Consider the following 19,874-nt stretch of genomic DNA (forward strand, 5'->3'; position numbering starts at 1 on the left):
TACAAATTACGTTAAAAATAATAAATTTTGAAAGTACTAGAAATGAAACCAAATTCTGCGCTTAGCAGACAGTGCATCTCCTAAAAAATCAATTCTACGCCCACATTTAAATTTAACAAGCGCTACGAAAGAGAAATGGTGTTCTTTACTTGACCTGCTGGTTTGGTGCCGTCGAGAAAATATTTCAGGATTGCCTTTTTTCCAGATTTTTCTGTTCTAGTTTAATGTCTCAGATTGTTGGAAAATACTTCCTTATTATTCTAGTTTGCTCGGCATCATGCGGTCAGTTGCAAATAGCACGAAATAAACATTTATGTAACAATAGCGTTGTTCATTGTACAAATGCATAAAATAAATACGATAAATATGTGTATGTTTACGTCCTGTAAACGGTCGCCGGTGCAAAATCTCCTTCTGTGAGGCTTGCCTTTACTGACGGGGACAGAAAAATCGATGACTGCTTATTTATCAGTGAGAGAAAAATAATTTAACGATTTTGAAAATTGTATACGCCCTCTATTTGAGGATGATTTTATATGAAATCATTACTCTCAGCACACAAAAGGGATTTACCTTAGCGAGAGAGGCACGAACGGATTATCTTCTAGTACCATATGCCATGATTATGGTTAGTTTCATGACCCAGAAAAAAAAAAGATACACCTATCTCGCTTTAGATCGGTGTGCAGGAGGCAGAGGACTTCTCTGATGAATGACCTGTAGAAAACTGTTATTATGTTTTGACCGTGAAATTGGGAAGTTAAAGATTACAAGCTCTTGAAAAGGGTGAGAATCACTCTTAATTTTTACATACCGCGCAAGCAGCCATTGTGACACAGTTGAAGCCAGCCAGGAATTAATCGGTTTTCAGTTCCTCCTTTTACAGCGTCGAAGAACCGCCTTCTCTACAATAAAAGGTGCCACAGGACAACAACAATTTTGTACACCGGTTTCTTCACTCAAATGGTTATCATTAAATAATGAACGGACATACTCCCCTCCACCCAAGTTCTATTCAACTCTAAAAAAGATACCAGAATGTGACAAAAGAACATTTACCTTCATATTCCTACTATTTTTCTACAGAGATCACAATATATCATCTGGCACCAAGTTATTTATTGAAACGTTTCTGAATATTGCTTTCTCAACAAACCTCTGCACGCTTATCGATCAATGTTAACGTCATTTCAGACATCTGAACATTACATGTATCACGAACGAAAGTAAGTAACAAAAGCTTTGTAGAGAGCAAGTGATTAGGGGTATAGCTTTCTAGTTACAAGAACTAATACTGGGAGCTAAATACGTTTGAATAGCCAAACCACAAAGAAGACATCCTTTCACATTATTGAAATTAAAATGAATGTGTGTAATCTGTAATCCGTTTTTATTATCACGTCAAACAATATTGCGGAGCAACCCTGACAGTGCCGTGTCTCCAGAGTGTGCTCTCATCAGTAGGCCCTATGTTCCAGGGAACGGTTGCAGCGGTACATTCTCGTCCCAGAAGTCCATGCGGTCCTTGTCCTTGTCGTGACCGAGCGTGATGTTGGCTTGTATCAGAAGGTAGCTTCTCCTCGTCATGTCGTAGGGCTCCCAGACCACAGGATCTGCAGCTGGTGTCGGGTTTCTGCGGAAAATATGCACTTATTACTAAATCTTAACTTTGTCCACTTTTGATAACATTTTGTCCGTCTAATGTATTGACTGCTGCATTCGACTTGACATTCTGGTTGCAAAGTAGTGTAAGTAGGCTGTTTAGGTTTTTATGTTGGTAACGCCATGTAGCGCTCTATATGAAAATCACTGACTCTGCTGTGTGAAGGCTGTGGTTGTTTTGCATTGTTGGAGTAATATTCGCCATTGCAGTGTTGGGCAGTTGGCTGTTAACAGCGCGTTGCGTTGCGCAGTTTGAGGTGAGCCACCAGTAGTGGTGGATGTGGGGAGAGAAATGGCGGAGTTATGAGAGCGGATGATCTGGACGTGTGTCCATCAGAGACACAGTAAATTTGTAACACTGGATTTCATTAACTGATATATATATTATGACTTTTGAACACTATTAAGGTAAATACATTGTTTGTTCTCTACCAAAATCTTTCATTTGCTAACTATGCCTATCAGTAGTTAGTGCCTTCAGCAGTTTGAATCTTTTATTTAGCTGGCAGTATTGGCGCTCACTGTATTGCAGTAGTTCGAGTGACGAAGATTTTTGTGAGGTAAGTGATTTGTGAAAGATATAGGTTAATGTTGGCCAGGGCCATTATTTGTAGGGATTATTGAAAGTCAGATTGCGTTGCGCTAAAAATATTGTGTGTCAGTTTAGTGGTGATCAGAATAGGTAAAAAGCGAAATATCTGAGTACGTTCAGTTCTGCTCAGCTGTTTGAAAATCAAATAATGTAAGAGGTTTATCTGCATAGTAATTCATTAATTTTTCTAAGGTGACGTTTCAGTAGGTTCTCTGTACTTATTTTATACTAGCGGTAGCAAACCGGAGAAGCAAGCTACGTAATGAGAATATAGTTTCTGGCCCTGTCTGTGGACAAATCTCTCGTTGTCCTGCAACTGGTTACAACTTCAGACATTGGCCAATAAAATGATATCCAACATAAGTGACATACTGGGTTTGAGTTACCTACAAATAACAGGTAATGTGAAGGTCTACATTACTTTTAAGTACTAATTTGCCTGCTATTGCGTGTGTACTTTTATAATAATCTGTTGCAACTGTTTACATTGTATTTTATTCAATATAATTGAGGTACTTTGTGAATGGTCACAAAAAGGAAGGATATTTGTCACTACACGTTCTTGCTCCCTAACACATGGCTAGTCCTTATTGATCAAAAGTCAGAGTGTTTCGGAAAACAGTTTCTGTGCTTGTTATGTGATCTAAACTACACGGTCCAGTCAAATTAATGTGATCACTGCGTGTGCTTGACATCAACGTGCAATAGCCAATCACAGACGTCAGGTGGCAGCACTAGCAGTGGAGGGTATATAAAGCGTGTCGAATAGGGGTGGTGGACGCGGAATATAGTGCACTCGCTGTCATAATGCGGAATCGGAGCGATTTACTGACGTCCAAAATTACATTATCGTTGGCTTGGGGACGACGGGTGGAAACATTTCCTAAACGTCAAAGTCTGTAAACGGTTCACGTCCGGCTGTGATTAATTCATATTGTGTATGGCAAAATGGCGCCATGCAAACCAGCGCAAAGGAAATTGTGGTGCACCACGGACTGTAGATCACACAGGTCAACGACGACTGCTGAGATAAGTACGAGCTAATAGTCGTTCAACTGTTGGGCAGCTGACCGTCGGAATTAACCTAGGGAATAATGACAGTGTGTCCTCAACGACCGTTCAGCAAACTTTGCTGTGTATGGGTCACCGCAGCAGGCGCTTTGTTCATGCACCCACGTTGATTGCTGTTCCTTGGGACAAAGTGCGGATTTTGCACGCCCATACCTCAAGTGTACGCCCATTGAGTGGCGACAGGTCGCTATTTCAGATGAATCATGTTTTATGCGCAATCTGACGGACGGCCGCTGGCGTGTACGTCGTGAAACGTAATCTCGTCGTCCTGGAAGGCACAATAGATCATCATAAGTACTGTATGCGTCTGTCCTTGGGGACCATGTCCACCCCTTCATACAGTTTGTTTTTCCTCGGCACGATGACCCCTAGCAGCAGGACGATGCCACGTGCCACACAGTCGGCAGTGTACGGGCGCGGTACGAAGAGCACTGCGATAAGTTTACCGTACCCTCCTGGCCACTAAACTTTTTCAGGCTTAGCCCCAACGGAGAATCCGTGTAACCATATCGGTAAGGCTGTCTCCACCTTGGCTCGACGACCGAGAAAAGCAGCGCAAGTGGGCACAGCAGTGGATTCGGCCCTGTCTGTACTTTCCAGAACAACACTGAATCTCTTCCTATTCATCTCGCAGCGGTCCGCTCTGCAAAAGATGGTTATTCAGGCTTCTGACTGGTGGTCACATTAATGTGAGCGGACAGTGCTATACCCTGTAGAGGCAAGTCATTGTTTAGCGTTGTTACCGAAAATGAAGAAAGTTTCTTGCCCAATTTACTTCAGATATCCTAATCAGCTCTTGGACAGGCATAGGTCACATATTTTTATAATGTATGGTACATAAATATGTAGATAGTACACTACCGTTCGTAAAATGCGAAACACTCAAAACCAAACCTCCAGATGCCAGACACTCATATCGTTACGAAGCGTTGTATGTAGGCAGAGCATCAACCAAAACACCGATTACTTCTCGTTAAGTGCTTTCGTCCAGCAGAACATGCGTAAACGGAATTTAAAAATAACACTAGAACTGCGGGGATCAGGAAAGGCGTATCTGTGAATGTCAGTTTTGTAGTTCTCTCGTGGGTGAGTTAGTACAGCGTAAAGTCTTCGTACCCCAGTTTCTGAGTTCTAGCCCCACTGTCGACTGTTTGTGTTAACTATTGTATGGGAGAACATTTTCGTGGCATATAAAAGGTCTTTTCGGAGCGTGCAGCAATGTTCTTTTGGCAGTTTGCTTTCGCTTCGTTAGCTGGAAGTAGCAAACCTAAGTACATTTGTATAGATAGATGTAGTGTTCTGTCGGACATGTGTAACAGAACAGACACCACTCGTGTTGAAGCAGCTAGTGCATTTGCAGTTTCACAGAATATTCATAAACAAACGGAACAGTAGAACAAGGAAACATTTGCATCACATGTAAGGAAGTATTAACAGCCCCCTGTAACACTTTCACGCATAATACAGTAAAAAAATTATTATCTTCGGTGAATGAACCCACGACCCTTGGAACCACAGTCTAACGCTTTCCCACGGAAGTTACTCATATTACTTATAGTTACGCTCTTTCTGTGCTGCACAGTTCTGGTGTTACTTTTAACTAACCTTAACGCCCGTTCAGCTGGACGACAGCACATAGTACGAACTAAATCTGTGTTTTGGTTGATACTCTATCGACTTAGAACATTTGGTATTAATCTGAGTGTCTGACATCTGGAGGTTTGGGTGTCAGAAGCAATGTTCTGCAACACGCCACAACAAGAGGACGTGCAGAACAGCAGAACCATAATAAGTTATATAAATGGCAGAGAGATGATGTGCACACAGGCCCAACAGCGCTCTCTTTCGTGTGACTGTAGAAGTCAGTGTTTCGCAACGGTCAGTCGGTGCGGAGCCGTCATACTAAGTAAAAACGTAAAACTAAGGGCCACTATGTCTCCCCGACATCACAGGATGGAATATTGGCATGTGATTCCGTTCGAACGATGCAGAATGTTTGGTCTCTGTGAGGCGGATTTGTAATTCCTTAATATTGCGGCTCGTAGACGGCACGCTCCTTCAGCAGTGAGGGGTATGTGGAACCAGTGGAGAGAAGAGAGCCGACGGGGTACTGGACGACACATTGAGACCAAAGAGCGAGAAGACCGCCGTCTTGTCGGCTTATTCCAGAGTGTTGGCGCGACGTAGGCGCGCTGCAACGAGTATAGACACGTCTGAATCGACTGTTCGACACTGCCTTCTGTGAGGCTGACTGGTGGCACGCACTTAACTGTGTTGGCTTCCACTGACCAGACCCACCAATGCCACAGACTGTAATCGGCTTGTGAACACCGACTCCGACACGCTGAGTGGATGAATGTAGTGTTACACTTGTCCTACATTGATGGCCCCATACGCGTTCGATGCCGCCGTGGTGAAAGCTATTGGGCAGACTATTGTTGAGTTGCAATGAGGAGAAACGCAAAATATGAGGGTTTGGGGCGCCATTGCCTATAACACGTGACCTCGCCTCTTACGTCTTGAGATCAACCTGGACCGCTACTACTGCATCAGGGAGATTTTACAGCACGAGGCACTGCCTTTCCTGCAACCCGTTTCAAATGCCATATTTCAGCAGGACAACGCCCGACCGCATGCGGCGAGGAACGTGCATGCCTTCTTCGAAGACGACGGCTACTACAGCTTTCCTGCTCTTCCCGTTCGCCTGATATGTCGTCCATGTGTGGGATTTCTTCAGCCAGCAACTTGCTCGCTGAGGTCCTCCTTCAGCCACGGTCGATGCATTGTGGACGCGCCTACGAACTACGTCGCTGAGTATTCCCCAGCAGCATATTCTTTCTTTCCATGCCATGATGTCTACTGCCAGTGACAGCAGCACATGGTGGCGCTACTCTCCAAGATATATTGAATTTTCACCGTCGCTGTACATGTGGAGGTATGGTGTCATGTCCCTAATCGGCCGAATAAATTTCATCGTGAAAACACCTCTGGCTGTTGTGTTCCACTGTCTACCAACGGTAGTGAATGTAAAGAAGAAATACAGGGTGACAATTGTTGAACTACATGAAAAAATCGTAAATTAGTTACAAGCTACGACATACACACACTTTGTTCTAAACGTAAACGTCACTACGGATATTCGGATTTAGGTTATGACATGTTTGATTTGCTGTCATCATTGGCGACGATGTGGCGCAGACGAATAGCGAAATTCTGTGTGGCCCGCTGAAGCGTCGGAATATAAATGCTGTCGATGACTTCCTCAGTTACTGTTTTCATCTCACCAATGGTTTTGGTGTTATCGCTGTTCACCTTGTCTTTAATATAGCCCCATAGAAAAGAGTCGCAAGTGTTCTGATCTGCAGAATATGATGGCCAATCGAGGCCCACGCCAGTCGCCTATGGATACCCCAGAGTCAGAATGTTGGCCACAAAGTGCTCCTCCAGTATATCAAACACTCCTGCTTCAATGGCGTCGAGCTCAGTCTTGCATGAAACACGATTGTCGAAATCAGGGTCACTTTTTATAACGGGGACGAAATCATTTTCAAAAACCCTCACATACCGTTCGGCATTCACCGTGCCATCAAGGAATATCGCATCGATTATTCCAAGACTGGATATTGCATACCACACAGTCACCTGTTGAGGGTGAAGAGACGTCTCGATCGCGAAATGCGGATTCTCAGTCACCTAAATGCATTAGTTCTGCTTATTAATGAAGCCATCCAAGTGAAAGTGGACCTCATCGCTAAACAAAACCATGCGTGCGCATGTTAATTCTCATCATCCCTCGCAGCCAACTTCGCGGTTCGAACGTCCTAACGCAAACCGTTCAGAAGTTATGACGATTTATTTTAATATAGTTCGATAATTGTCACCACGTATTTTTAGCAAAAATCTCCAAAATTTCCTGATCTATCTATTTCCAGTTTTTACATGACACTCTGATAAACGTTTAGAGGGATGTAGACTATACATTTTTAAACGACAATTCGCAGTTATCTGTTAATACCGTTCGCAAGAAAGAAAATGCTGCGTTGTGCTGTACAAAAGTGCCGTTCCTAATTCTTCCTCGCAGGCAGTTTCAGTTACTATAGTAGAGCGCGTAAACAATTGGGCTACCTACTTGTTTCTCCCACATACATTTCTAGCCCTTCTATATAATTTCTAGCCACACGGCATTTCATTTTTTTTTCCAAACAAAAATTTTATACACAACAACATGCTATGCAGTTTTTTTCCTCGCCATCGGTTTTACAGGAAACCGGACAGTGGCATTTATGGCTAGTCCAATTATCGTCAGAATAGTCCTATGGAATCTGAACGTCTAAAACACTGAATCCCACCCATTTTCTGATTAAAACTATGCGAAATAATGTCGTTGAAGCTACGATACTCACAGATCCTGCAGTTGGAAAGGTCTCTGTCATACCCCATACACAAATGATCCCAACCAATTTACTTATTCATTGTAAGCGATTTCAGTTTCCAGTCAATGTTCCGTTTGCAATACGAATAAACAAGGCTCAGTGTCAGATAGAGGAGGGTAGTAGTGAAAGGAGAACGAGAGGGGGGCAGGGAGGAAATGGATTGAGAGAGTCGGCAGGAGATGATGTATAGAGGAAGGGGGAAAGGAGGAAGAGATGGACGAAGAAAGAGGGGAGGAGGTAATGGACGGAGAGCGAGAGGGTGGAGAGGGACAGGACTTCACGATGTATCTCCAGCTGCGAAACTTTGCTGTGTTCACTAGTGAAGCTACACAGTAGAATAGCTTTTACTTAATGACTTTCCTTTAATGTGCCAATTTTGTCGTATTCCTCACGACTGTGATCTGTAAAATATTCGGTCTAAGGCGCTGCAGTCATGGACTGTGCAGCTGGTGCCGGCGGAGGTTCGACTCCTCCCTCGGGCATGGGTGTGTGTTTGTCCTTAAGATAGCTGGCCGCGGCGGCCGTGCGGTTCTAGGCGCTTCAGTCCGGAACCGCGAGACTGCTACGGTCGCAGGTTCGAATCCTGCCTCGGGCATGGATGTGTGTGATGTCTTTAGGTTAGTTAGGTTTAAGTAGTTCTAAGTTCTAGGGGACTGACGACCTCAGATGTTAAGTCCCGTAGTGCTCAGAGCCATTTTTGTCCTTAGGATAATTTAGGTTAAGTAGTGTGTAAGCTTAGGGACCGATGACCTTAGCAGTTAAGTCCCATAAGATTTCATACACATTTGAACATTTTTTTTTGTAAAATATTTCTCACTTCATGACATACTGGTTAGCCTTCATAGAGACGAAGTTTTAGTCGGTACTTCCTTGACAAGACAAAATTCAGATCCCTGTTCTGTTAACATCGTCATATATTGAAAGTACAGCTGATTCCTGCTGATACACGAGGATCTTCTCAGCAATAAATTGCGTGGAAACGGTGAAAAATTTTGGAGTTGGTACATCCTTTAACTTCAACTTAGGAGTCCGTACCTCGTCATCTTCTCTTGTGCTTTCCAGGACTTTCTTAGCCTATCTGTAGACATTCATTGAGCTAAATGTCCTCCGTGTTTCCATTCCATTTTCAATGCAGTCATAATTATGCCTTTCACTCTATTCAGTTTCCTCATACATTTATTTGTTTCCCACTTCATTCTAGTAATTCGCTTCACGCATCTCACTATTTCTCATTGAAGAACCGTCATTTTTGGGACAATTTTAACTTTCACTACTGCTATAAGTCAGAATTGGAAATCCACACTGACTGCCAACATTTCGTTTCATTTACAACGGAAACTTAGTTTAGAAAATCCTACTATCTTCATTTTCTAAGATGCTGAACATGTTGCTTAATTACTTTGAAACAACTCTTGATTCTGTTTGAAACTTGTCATGATGTTCTGACAATCGTTTAATATCTCTAACTTTTTTTTTCTTGTTGAGTATAAAATCTATCTCAAAATTTTTTCCATGCCCTTATCAACTTACTGTAGCATATGTCTTGTTTTAAACTGCACTTTTTATTGCACTTCCTTTTAGCCTTTTAAATCCCCATTCGATTATATTTCGCTCCAGTTCCAGCTGTACTAACCAACATGGAGAACCTAAAGTTTTGTAACTTACTATTCCTCAGTAATATAAGCAGTTGGGATTTTGCTTCTTAATGTATTGGTGACATAGCAGTAGAATCCTAACATCTTTTGTAAGTATCTTCATTTAGTATTTCACCCGCCGTTGTGTCGCTAATGATAAATTTAATAGAGAGAGTAGCAACAATATGCACCTTGTACAGCCCGCAAACATATTACGTGTTCCTTGTAATAGGCGGAAAAACCTTAAAGATCGCGGGCTTCCCACATGCAAAGACATGTAGCTTTGCCTTCCGGGGTTGAACTCATAGATTTTGACATCTCAGTGAGGGAGTTTCCCAGTAGTTTTACGGGTAGTTATACTGAATATTTGGTGATAGTAAAAGGCAATTGAAAGTAGTGTAAATAGACATGGACACTTTGTTTGGCAAATGAATTTAGTTTTAAAACAGAAAGAAAATCAGTTAGCGTCTTCCACGTATCACCCTTCATTAGCAGTCGCGTACATTATCGAGGCCTTGAGTCCTAAACGATTACAATATTTTATTTTAAGTCCTGAATCTATTTTGAATGTGGAATATACACATACCCGTATTTCGCAAAGTTGGTCCAGAGGCGCAGAATGTTTCTTCGTACTTGATCCTCTTCTGATTCTGGATCCAGATTATAACTAATGTCTAGATCTCTCCGCAGGAAGAGGAATTGTAGTTCACCGCCATGTCCAACTCCTACAACAGTAACAAGCATACACTTTCTTTTCACTAATTCATTATCGTGATTGACTTATGGAAATATTGTGCTTGTGAGAGTTCGTCGACTTAACGTATAAAATAAGTGCGCAGATACAAGTGCATGGAATGCGCAGTTGTCGCTCCCGAAGAAACATTTAACCAACCTTTTGCGCTAAGTATAAGTACTTTAACTATGTTTAGTTTAGCTGAATGCTGTAATGTATTAGGGGTAAACAAAAAGTTTCTGTCAGTTTGAGAGCGTTGCTGCAGGAAATAGGCAACGTAGCGCGACTCCGATGCTGGCACGTAAGCACCGACATGTAGACAAGGGATTAGTGCGGCATTAGTGTCTTTCCGACGAGCGTGCAGTAATTGCGGAAACTGGAGTCGTTATTACCAAACGCGTCCGAACAGGACCACCGTGATATTCTTTTCTTTGCTACCGAAAGACAAACACCAGTAACAACCACTGGAGAATGAAAGATGATCATGGGGCAGCATGTCTGTCGAAAATCATCGTTGTGAACTATTGCGACAAGGGGTGCTGCCTCTATATGATAACACACTCCATCATAGAGCAAATGTCGTAACTCAGAAGTTACGCTAACTCAAGTTGGAGTCACTTCCATGTAATTATCACGCCTTCAGTCCCCTAAGAAAGGCTTGAAGGGTCGACGATTCTTGTCGGACGAGGATATACAGTAGGCAGTAACGCACCTCCTCACGTTTGCAACACACGCTATTTTACCAAAAGGGTATCTTGAAATTGATGCCTCGGTGGGATGATTACCTCAACGCTCAACACGATTTCGTCTGATTTAAATACCGATTCTGGTCTGTACGGCCTCCGAACGGAAACTTTTTGATCGGCCCTTACGTTCACATCACACAGCAGTGATATCTGCTGGAAGGCTTCAAAACGATGTGCAAAGTTGTGATGTTTTGTATAATCAGTGTTTCGAATGTTATGATGCCATTCTCCATGTCTTTCTACCTTGAAATAGTCTTCCTACTTCTACGTAAATCAAATTACTTATCTATGTTGTAGATTTTATTTGCACCTGCCATTTTCTCCCTCTGCTTGTCTTTCCAGTGATAAATATGGTACGCTAATGTAATGTATTTATTCATATGGTAAGAGCTTTCTATAGGGTCTTTCCCATAGCCTATGATGTTACATGTCTCTAGGCCATGTACCTCTCTGCACACTTAATTTTTAACTTTCTTCAGTAGTACCTTCGGTTTCCAATGGGCACCGTGGTGCATGCAGAGAAGAACGCCGAATGCAAGGAAACGATGAAGTAAAGCGGAAAACTTCATACGAATATGCAAAGTGGCCGCCACAGGAGAGAGGGGCGAATTCGTGTAGCTCAGTGAGCACTGCCCACACTTCTCACCGCCGGCAGGTAGCTCTGGAGATTTATCCACATAGGTGCAAGCGGGACAGCGCATGGGCTCTCAGAGTCAGAATTCGTGCTGGAAAGGAAAAGAACAGCTTGTAAACAATGTCGTTCTGTTTTATGCAGTTTACAGATAAGTTAAGTACATCCACTTTTACTACATTACATAATTGACCTTCTTCTTGTGTGCTGGATGTACATGCATTGCCCGAACTCTTAGGGGACTCGGTAAGATTGCCTGCCGCGAGTAATGAGTGTAATTGGCACGAGCACTACGAATGTAGTGTGTGGACATTAAAGTTGGGAATGTGGGTCTCACGGGGAGTGTGCAAGGGATAAATCCCTGCAGTCGCACTATCGTCTGTGCCCTCGGTGGCTCAAATGGATACAGCGTCTGCCATGTAAGCAGGAGATACCGGGTTCGAGTCCTGGTCGGGGCACACATTTTCGACTGTCACCGTTGATGTATATCAACGGCTGTCGACAGCCTAGGGTACTGATTTAATTATCATTTCATAACTAGATGAGCTCTGCAATAAATTTCAACACGTAATGGAGGATATTCAGCTCAAAAATCACAACTATTGGTGGTATACGTGGAAAACGCCCGAAGACACGGGAGATTCCAGTTGGATAGCACTGTGCTCAGACTAATTCCGAAGTCAGATACTGGGTTGTAAGGTGTACCCAGGAGTAGATATAGACTCAGATCACAATTTAGTAATGACGACGAATGGACTGGAGTTTAAGAGAATCGTCTGAAAGAACCTGTGTGGTAGGAAATGGGATACATAAATACTGAGAAGTAATTAGATGCGTTTGAAACTCGATAAGGCTGCGGATACTGCAATAAGGAATACCACACTAGGCAGTTAAAATGAAGAGGAGAGGACATTTCTAAAACGAGCAATCACAGAGGATGAAAAGACAGACATAAGTATTAGGAAATCAAATGAGGAGCATCATTGGTTAATAGATGAAATACTTCAGCCTATTGGTGAAAGAAGAGCGTACAAATAGGAATTAAAAAAATAATAAACGCGGCGGACAAGAATAAATGCTCGCAGGAAAGATGTGAAGAAATCGAAAAGGAAAGAATTGTCGAAAGGAGTTAAAAAGGGCACATTGCGCGCCAAGGTATTTCTAGGAAATCTCTCACACGGAAGCATTTCACCACTAGATTGTTCAACAGCGTTCACCGTTTGATTTCAAACATAAAATATATGTTTATCGTAATCATTCAGAAAATAACTTCTTAATTAAACAATCGTTTAAAAGAAGGTTAGTTTCAACTATCTACACTACTGGCCATTAAAATTGCTGCACCACGAGGATGACGTGCTACAGACACGAAATTTAACCGACAGGGAGAAGATGCTGTGATATGCGAATTATTATCTTTTCAGAGCATTCACACAAGGTTGGCGACGGTGGTGACACCTACAACGTGCTGACATGAGGAAAGTTTCCAATCGATTTCCCATACACAAACAGCAGATGACCGGCGTTGCGTGGTGAAACGTTGTGTGTAAGGAGGAGAAATGCGTACCATCACGTTTCCGACTTTGATAAAGGTCGGATTGTAGCCTATCGTGATTGCGTTTTATCGTATCGCGACATTTCTGCTCGTGTTGGTCGAGACCCAACGACTGTTAGCAGAATTCGTAATCGGTGGGTTCAGGAGGGTAATACGGAACGCCGTGCTCGATCCGAACGGCCTCGTATCACTAGCAGTCGAGATGACAGGCATCTCATCCGCATGGCCGTAACGGATCGTGCAGCCACGTCTCGATCCCTGAGTCAGCAGATGGGGACGTTTGCAAGACAACAACCACATGGACGAACACTTCGACGACGTTTGCAGCAGCATGAACTATCAGCTCGGAGACCATGGCTGCGGTTACCCTTGACGCTGCATCACAGACAGGAGCGCCTGCGATGGTCTACTGAACGACGAACCTGGGTGCACGAAGGGCAAAACGTCATTTTTTCGGATGAATCCAGATTCTGTTTGCAGCATCATGATGGTCGCATCCGTGTTTGGCGACATCGCGGTGAACACACATTGGAAGAATGTATTCGTCATCGCCATACTGGCGTATCACCCGGGGTGATGGTATGGGGTGCCACTGGTTACACGTCTCGGTCACCTCTTGTTCACACTGACGGAACTTTGAACAGTGGATGTTACATTTGAGATGTCTTACGACACGTGGCTCTACCCTTCATTCGATCCCTGCGAAACCCTACATTTCAGCAGGACAGAAAATGTTCGACTGCTGCCCTGGCCAGCACACTCTCCAGATCTCTCACCGACTGAAAACGTCTGGTCAATGGTGGCCGAGCAACTGGCTCGTCACAATACGCCAGTCACTACTCGTGATGTACTGTGGTATCGTGTTGAAGCAGCATGGGCAGCTGTACCTGTACACGCCATCCAAGCTCTGACTCAATGCCCAGGCGTATCAAGGCCTTTATTACGGCAATAGGTGGTTGTTCTGGATATTGATTTCTCAGGATCTATGCAACCCAAATTGCGTGAAAATGTAATCACATGTCAGTTCTAGTATAATATATTTGTCCAATGAATACCCGCTTATTATCTGCATTTCTTCTTGGTGTAGCAATTTTAATGGCCAATAGTGTATTGACACAGAATTTGCTTTCCCAACCTCACGGCTAATTAATGTAACCAATTAATAACATCAAAATCAAGATTCACAGGTTGGCCAACGCTCAGAATAATATTATTAAAAAAATATTTAAAAAATCAAATTCATTTGCTGCGTGGGACCATCCCCTTGAGTACTAGTAGTTGAATAAGAAAATTTTAAGAAAATTTTAAGAAAATTTGCTGGATCAAAATCACAAGAATAATTAACATTGATCCATAAAAAAGGCCTGAAAGAAATAAGGTCAGGACAACGTAATTATAGCGAAGGGAGGACTAAACCATAAAATTATATTCACACAGTAATGGATCAGCTACAAAAAAATCAAACAGTACAGTAAACAACTTCTTGAAAAATGAAAAAAAGAGTTAGTTTCAGTTATTACATGAAGTATTAAATGCCCAAGGCCAGTTTTCAACCACAATAAACAACAACTTAACTTTGACAATTAGTTGTGTGGACTTGTTGCAACAGGCACAATATAGAGGCAGAGTCCCTCTGGAATGGTTACAGACGACAAGGCGTGTCGTCCGATGTCTAGGTGTCCGGATCACAGATGTGGGGACATGGCAGCCCGACCGTCGCATCCACCCAGGCGTTGACTATTGACGCGAGAGAGGTAGTCCCACCCAAGCGCGTAGAGTAAAAACTACGATGGGAAGCATACCTTGGATACAAAACCTTATTAGTCTAAACAGAAGAGCTGAAAGTCGTATGCCAAATTAGATCTTCAGTATGAATATAAAATTTTCTTTAGTAAAACCATGCACCAGGCCACTACGCTTGGGACGGACACGAATTCGAGCAATCGCACGAAATACGTGGGCCTTACTGTCTTCAAACCTCAGTAACGTGAAGAAGCTTGCAAGCACGAAGAAATGCAAATTAATCTGCGGACTAGACAGCATAAGAAATTTACACGAATTTTAAATATACAATTGGCAGTAAAATATTAGCTAGGACATACATTTACGTTACCAACACTTATAATGCCTCACCACACGCTACACGCAAAAGTCCGTAAGGTAAAACAAGACAAATTAAGCTGCTATAGCTTACAGTTTACCATAGTTTCAGCTGTGAGCACGAGTAAATAACAACTCATATTATAAAATCACTCAGCTATCTTCACTTACTGTTATTTGTGTTTTTCCCATACTGAGCCTTTTATGCTGAGATGTTTCCCACACCACCTTGTGTTGTGACTTTATATGTATGAGTGATTGTATGTGTGTGTGTTCTGTTATAGTGAATACATAGACCGTTGGTGGGACACAGGGCGATGGGTGAAACTGCTTCCAGTCTATGCGCTTCCGTTGTTATGGTGATCTGCTCCAGCTGCTGCAGATGCTGTGTTGAAGCTGAAGGTGTTAATCAAAGTTTCTGAGAAATATTCGTCGGGGTTCTGTTGCATAGCAATCAGATTTGCCTTCAGTTCTTAGAAACATTGGTGGCAGAAAAATGATCCGTGAAATGACTTCTTTTCCGAAGAAAGCCTCAAATTATTTAATTAGAACTGAACGCTCCCGTCGAAATTGTTATTGAGCTGGTATTCATTAATGGATCACACTTGAGTATACTTTTTAGGAAATAACATGTACCTTTTTGAAATGAACGAAGTTTTATTGACCTTAGTGTCAATGAAATTCTTTTCGTACATAAATTAGCGATTCTCTATGATAAATATAGATGTATATACAAATTTCTTTCAGCATCGCCCAATGACTTCGATTTATTGTAGACTAGTCATCTAAGCGCACTACGCCACGGAGTATTAAAGAATATTTTTGTTTCTCTTCCTCTCGTACTGCCACATTAATGCATAGCAATCTTATTACATGATATAGCATAATTTACACCCAGCAGAATAATTTCCCAGTGATGTAACCATAATTCAAGCTTAGCACATCGTTTGGGCAATACCAGAATACACCAATATTTCCACCAAATGTCTATAGAAATAAATACGTGAATTTAAAACAATTCGCTCACATTCAAACTTAATAAACGTCATATTAAGTATAGAAGGAGCCAAAGCAGGTGAAGGTAGTCATTTAAAATACAAGCTAAAGCCAATTCTTATACTGGCAATACAAATGCATACGGAAGGAATTAGAGTGCTTGGATCCAGAGTTCAGAACAGCAATACCCTCTCTTCCAGAACGTCGCCTTTGTTCTCCGCATGTATGGCTGTGATGAACGAATGGAAGGCGCCAAAAAGCAGTTCTGCGTGTCAGCCAACATGCAACAAAATACGTCATGGTCAGCAGGACGTGGCCACTGCAGAATGCAGCCAGCCCCCACAGCCTGCGGGGCTGCCACCGGCGAGCAGCACGCCCAGTAGTGCACACTCCCTCGTAAACGGTCTTGCAGAACTCGGTGCCCTCACCTCACAGTCACTGCGCCAGCTCAGACCCTTGCTCAGCTTACCTCCCAGCCCCAGAGCGCCACCTAGCCACACGCCATGGCAGCGAACCAAAGGTAAGCCCACGTTTTTGGATCCTGAGGCATCTTTGAAATGTCTAAAATGCATGTCTGATCGTCAGCTGCTTTGCTGTGTTGACTGACGGTGTCAATGATTTATTAGGAAGATTAGAACTTTAACATTCCAGAAAAGTGATGCTCTGCCCACAATTAGTGTACACTAGAGTAACTGAATCAGAGGTGTTGGTAACCATTCTGCAGTTTGTCACATTACTATTTTGTTGAGATTGGCCCTTGCTAGTGATTGGCAATGGTCTCCGCAGTGTATTTGTTTAGGTAGTATTCATCTTGTGGGGGACTTCATTGTCATACCGAGATTTTATTGAAGGTGTAGGAGTAGTGAAATCGTCTGAAGGAAACCACTATAGCTTTATTCAAAGTTTCAGAAATATTAAAATTAACAATAGGTTCGTTCTTACGAAAAATAAATCACTTCTAATTCTACGTCCACATCTACATCTGTGCTCTGCAAACCACTTTGAAGAATTAGTATGCAGGGAATTCAGAATTTTATCAATACCGTAAAACATTCTCAACTCCCAGAGTATTTATCTTAAAATGTGTCTCTTTTCACTTACCAAATTCATTCACGAAGGTGTCATCTGAATGATAGTCGAACTCGTAGTAGTAGACTGATACGTTAGTTATTTCAGTTATCCTTCTGACCAGCGCATCGGTGGGGTTGAAGAAATTTAAATCTACGTCAAGCTGCAACAATAAGAAATTTATTACTTATGTATGTTGGAATATATGCCACGGTTTAAGTTGCGTATTGTTGAATTATCATTTGACCCTGAGTACGACAGTGCTGCGAAGACTTTGTGGTGGTTGTTCATTCGAATCTTGTCAGCGCTAAAAATGTTAATCTTCGTAATTTTCCCGGAAAATTGACGAAGACATAGTTTATGATTTTCATAATCTACTCCGTCATCGTTGATTAAGATCCACGTCTTTGTGCAGACTGTCATACAATCAAGACGTCTATGGAACACTGAAAGTAGTCAATACCGGTGCCCAAGGGGATGCCGTGTTCATCGATTTGTAGAAGGCCTCCAATACTCTGTCGCCTAGTGAACAAAATACAGGTGTATGGATCATCGGACTGTCTTCGTCATTCTTGCGAACAGAATACAGCACAAAATTCTTAACACAGGGAAACCTTTAGACGTATCAGTAGCTAGAGCATGCCCCAAGGGATGTTACAGGATCATTACTGTTCACTACGTATACAAATTACCCAATGGTTACGTCGGAACCTCCGTTAAACAGTTCGCTGCTTAGGCTATTGTATATAGACAATACCCAACGCTACGAACTTATAGCGAAAGCTCAAATACATGTAAAGGGGTCGACGCTTGGTGCATGAATCGGAAATTGTCACCCATTCAAAATAAATTTAACGTATTGCGTAAAAATACGCCGAAAGATCAATTCTTGTTTAACTACACGGTTACTGAACAGTCACTGCAAATATTCCAATCCATCAAAAATGCACAGAATAATTTTAAGTGGAATGAGCACATAAAGCTAATAGTAAAGTCAAATGTCAGACTATGATTCGATGAGAGATTCCTTAGGAAGTACAGTCCATTTGCAAGAAGTAGTTTATAGAACGGTTGTTCGACCGTTATCTATTTCCTCTCAATCTGGGATTCTTACCAGAGATGATTATTGGAAGAATTAGGAAAGATCTAAATAAAAACGGCGCGTTCCGTCACGGCATTAAAAATGGTTCAAATGGCTCTGAGCACTATGGGACTTAACATCTGAGGTCATCAGTCCCCTAGAACTTAGAACTACTTAAACCTAACTAACCTAAGGACATCACAGACGTCCTTGCCCGAGGCAGGACCGTAGCGTTCGCGCGGTTCCAGACTGTAGCGCTTAGAGCCGCTCGGCCACTCCGGCTGGCGTCACGGCTTTAATTGAGCGTAAAAGCGTCATCTAGATACTCGTCCTACTGCGATGTACGACTTAACAAGAGTGACGTTGTGCACCATGCATCGCCAAAAAACCATTAAGGTAATTGCAGAGGTTCGAGCTCGGACGCTACCTTACGGACAGTCGTTGTTTCCATCCTCCATCCGCGACTGGCGCGGGAACAGGATGTTCCGCAACAGTACCCGCCACCAAACACATCATAACGTAGCTCGCAGCGTATAAATGTAGATGACACTCTTGACGGTTTGGTGTCTGGAGAATGATGACGGGCGCAACAGCCCCACTATTACTGTAAGATAATCAGTGGGACTATGCAGTAGAAGACAAAGAATGGCAACACAGTAAAACTATGATGTTAAACTAGCGGTATCGGAATTATACAAAACTACATTAAATGCACTCGAAGTTGCGAGTATGGACAATCTGCAGTTGTATAATGGAATGACGACAATGAAAACTTGTGCCAGATCAGGACTGGAACCTGGATTTCCCGCTTATCGCGATCGGTCACCTTACCATTTGGCATTCCGAGCACAACTCACGGTCAGATCCAGACTTCCACATGTCGTAAACCACGTCTATAGCTTGTACTCGTACATCCATCATGCATATTACCCTACAGGGGAGACGTTTTACTGGAAACTGGCTTGCACGGTGTCGCAATTAGGAATAACACAGGCAGTGCAATATCGTATTATACAAAACCGGTAATTTTATAACCAACACAAATCATGTAGTCACACGACGTCAGCTTTAAGGACATTTTAACGATGCAGTTCAAAATACACTGTAGAAAAGAAATTGCAACACCAAGAAGTAGTTGTGCGACATAAACGAAATTTGGTACATCTACATCTGAAATATGTCTCTTCAGATTTAGTGCCACGGTGAGGATGCAAATCAGGTTTGTTTTAAATACACGCTGTAACGGTCGTGATCTTTACTCCCCTTTGAAATTGGACGTGGTGAGTTAAAGTTAGCCAAGAATGCTTTTAAGACGACAAGCACGCCATTATCAGCAGCTCTCTGAGTTTGAACGTGGTCGTGTAAAAGGGCTATAAGAGGCTGGATGTTCGTTCTGTGATACTGCAGAAAGATTTAGCAGAAATGTAGCCATTGTACATGATTGTTGGCAGCATGGTCACGGGAATGTACGATCGCAAGAAGATCTCGACTCGGAAGGCCGCTTGGTACTACCAAGAGGGAAGACCACCGTGTACGTCACATGGCTCTGGCCCATCGTATTGCATCTGCAGC

General features: G+C 42.6%; 1 protein-coding gene across 1 annotated transcript in view; it reads right to left on the reverse strand.

Annotated features, from left to right (window-relative positions):
* Positions 1-1,373: 1,373 nt before the first annotated feature.
* The window catches only part of LOC124607324 (acetylcholinesterase-like), an 82,437-nt gene continuing 63,936 nt past the window's right edge, over positions 1,374-19,874 (reverse strand). Inside the window, exons 8-10 of the mRNA XM_047139625.1 lie at positions 17,255-17,384; positions 9,979-10,117; positions 1,374-1,633 (exon numbers count right to left, since the gene is read on the reverse strand). Coding sequence (XP_046995581.1) covers positions 1,468-1,633; positions 9,979-10,117; positions 17,255-17,384 — 435 coding nt within the window. The 3' untranslated portion in view covers positions 1,374-1,467. The remainder of the gene's footprint in view (positions 1,634-9,978; positions 10,118-17,254; positions 17,385-19,874) is intronic.

This window comes from Schistocerca americana, chromosome 3 (assembly GCF_021461395.2).
Source record: "Schistocerca americana isolate TAMUIC-IGC-003095 chromosome 3, iqSchAmer2.1, whole genome shotgun sequence".
Taxonomy (NCBI): Eukaryota; Metazoa; Arthropoda; class Insecta; order Orthoptera; family Acrididae; genus Schistocerca; species Schistocerca americana.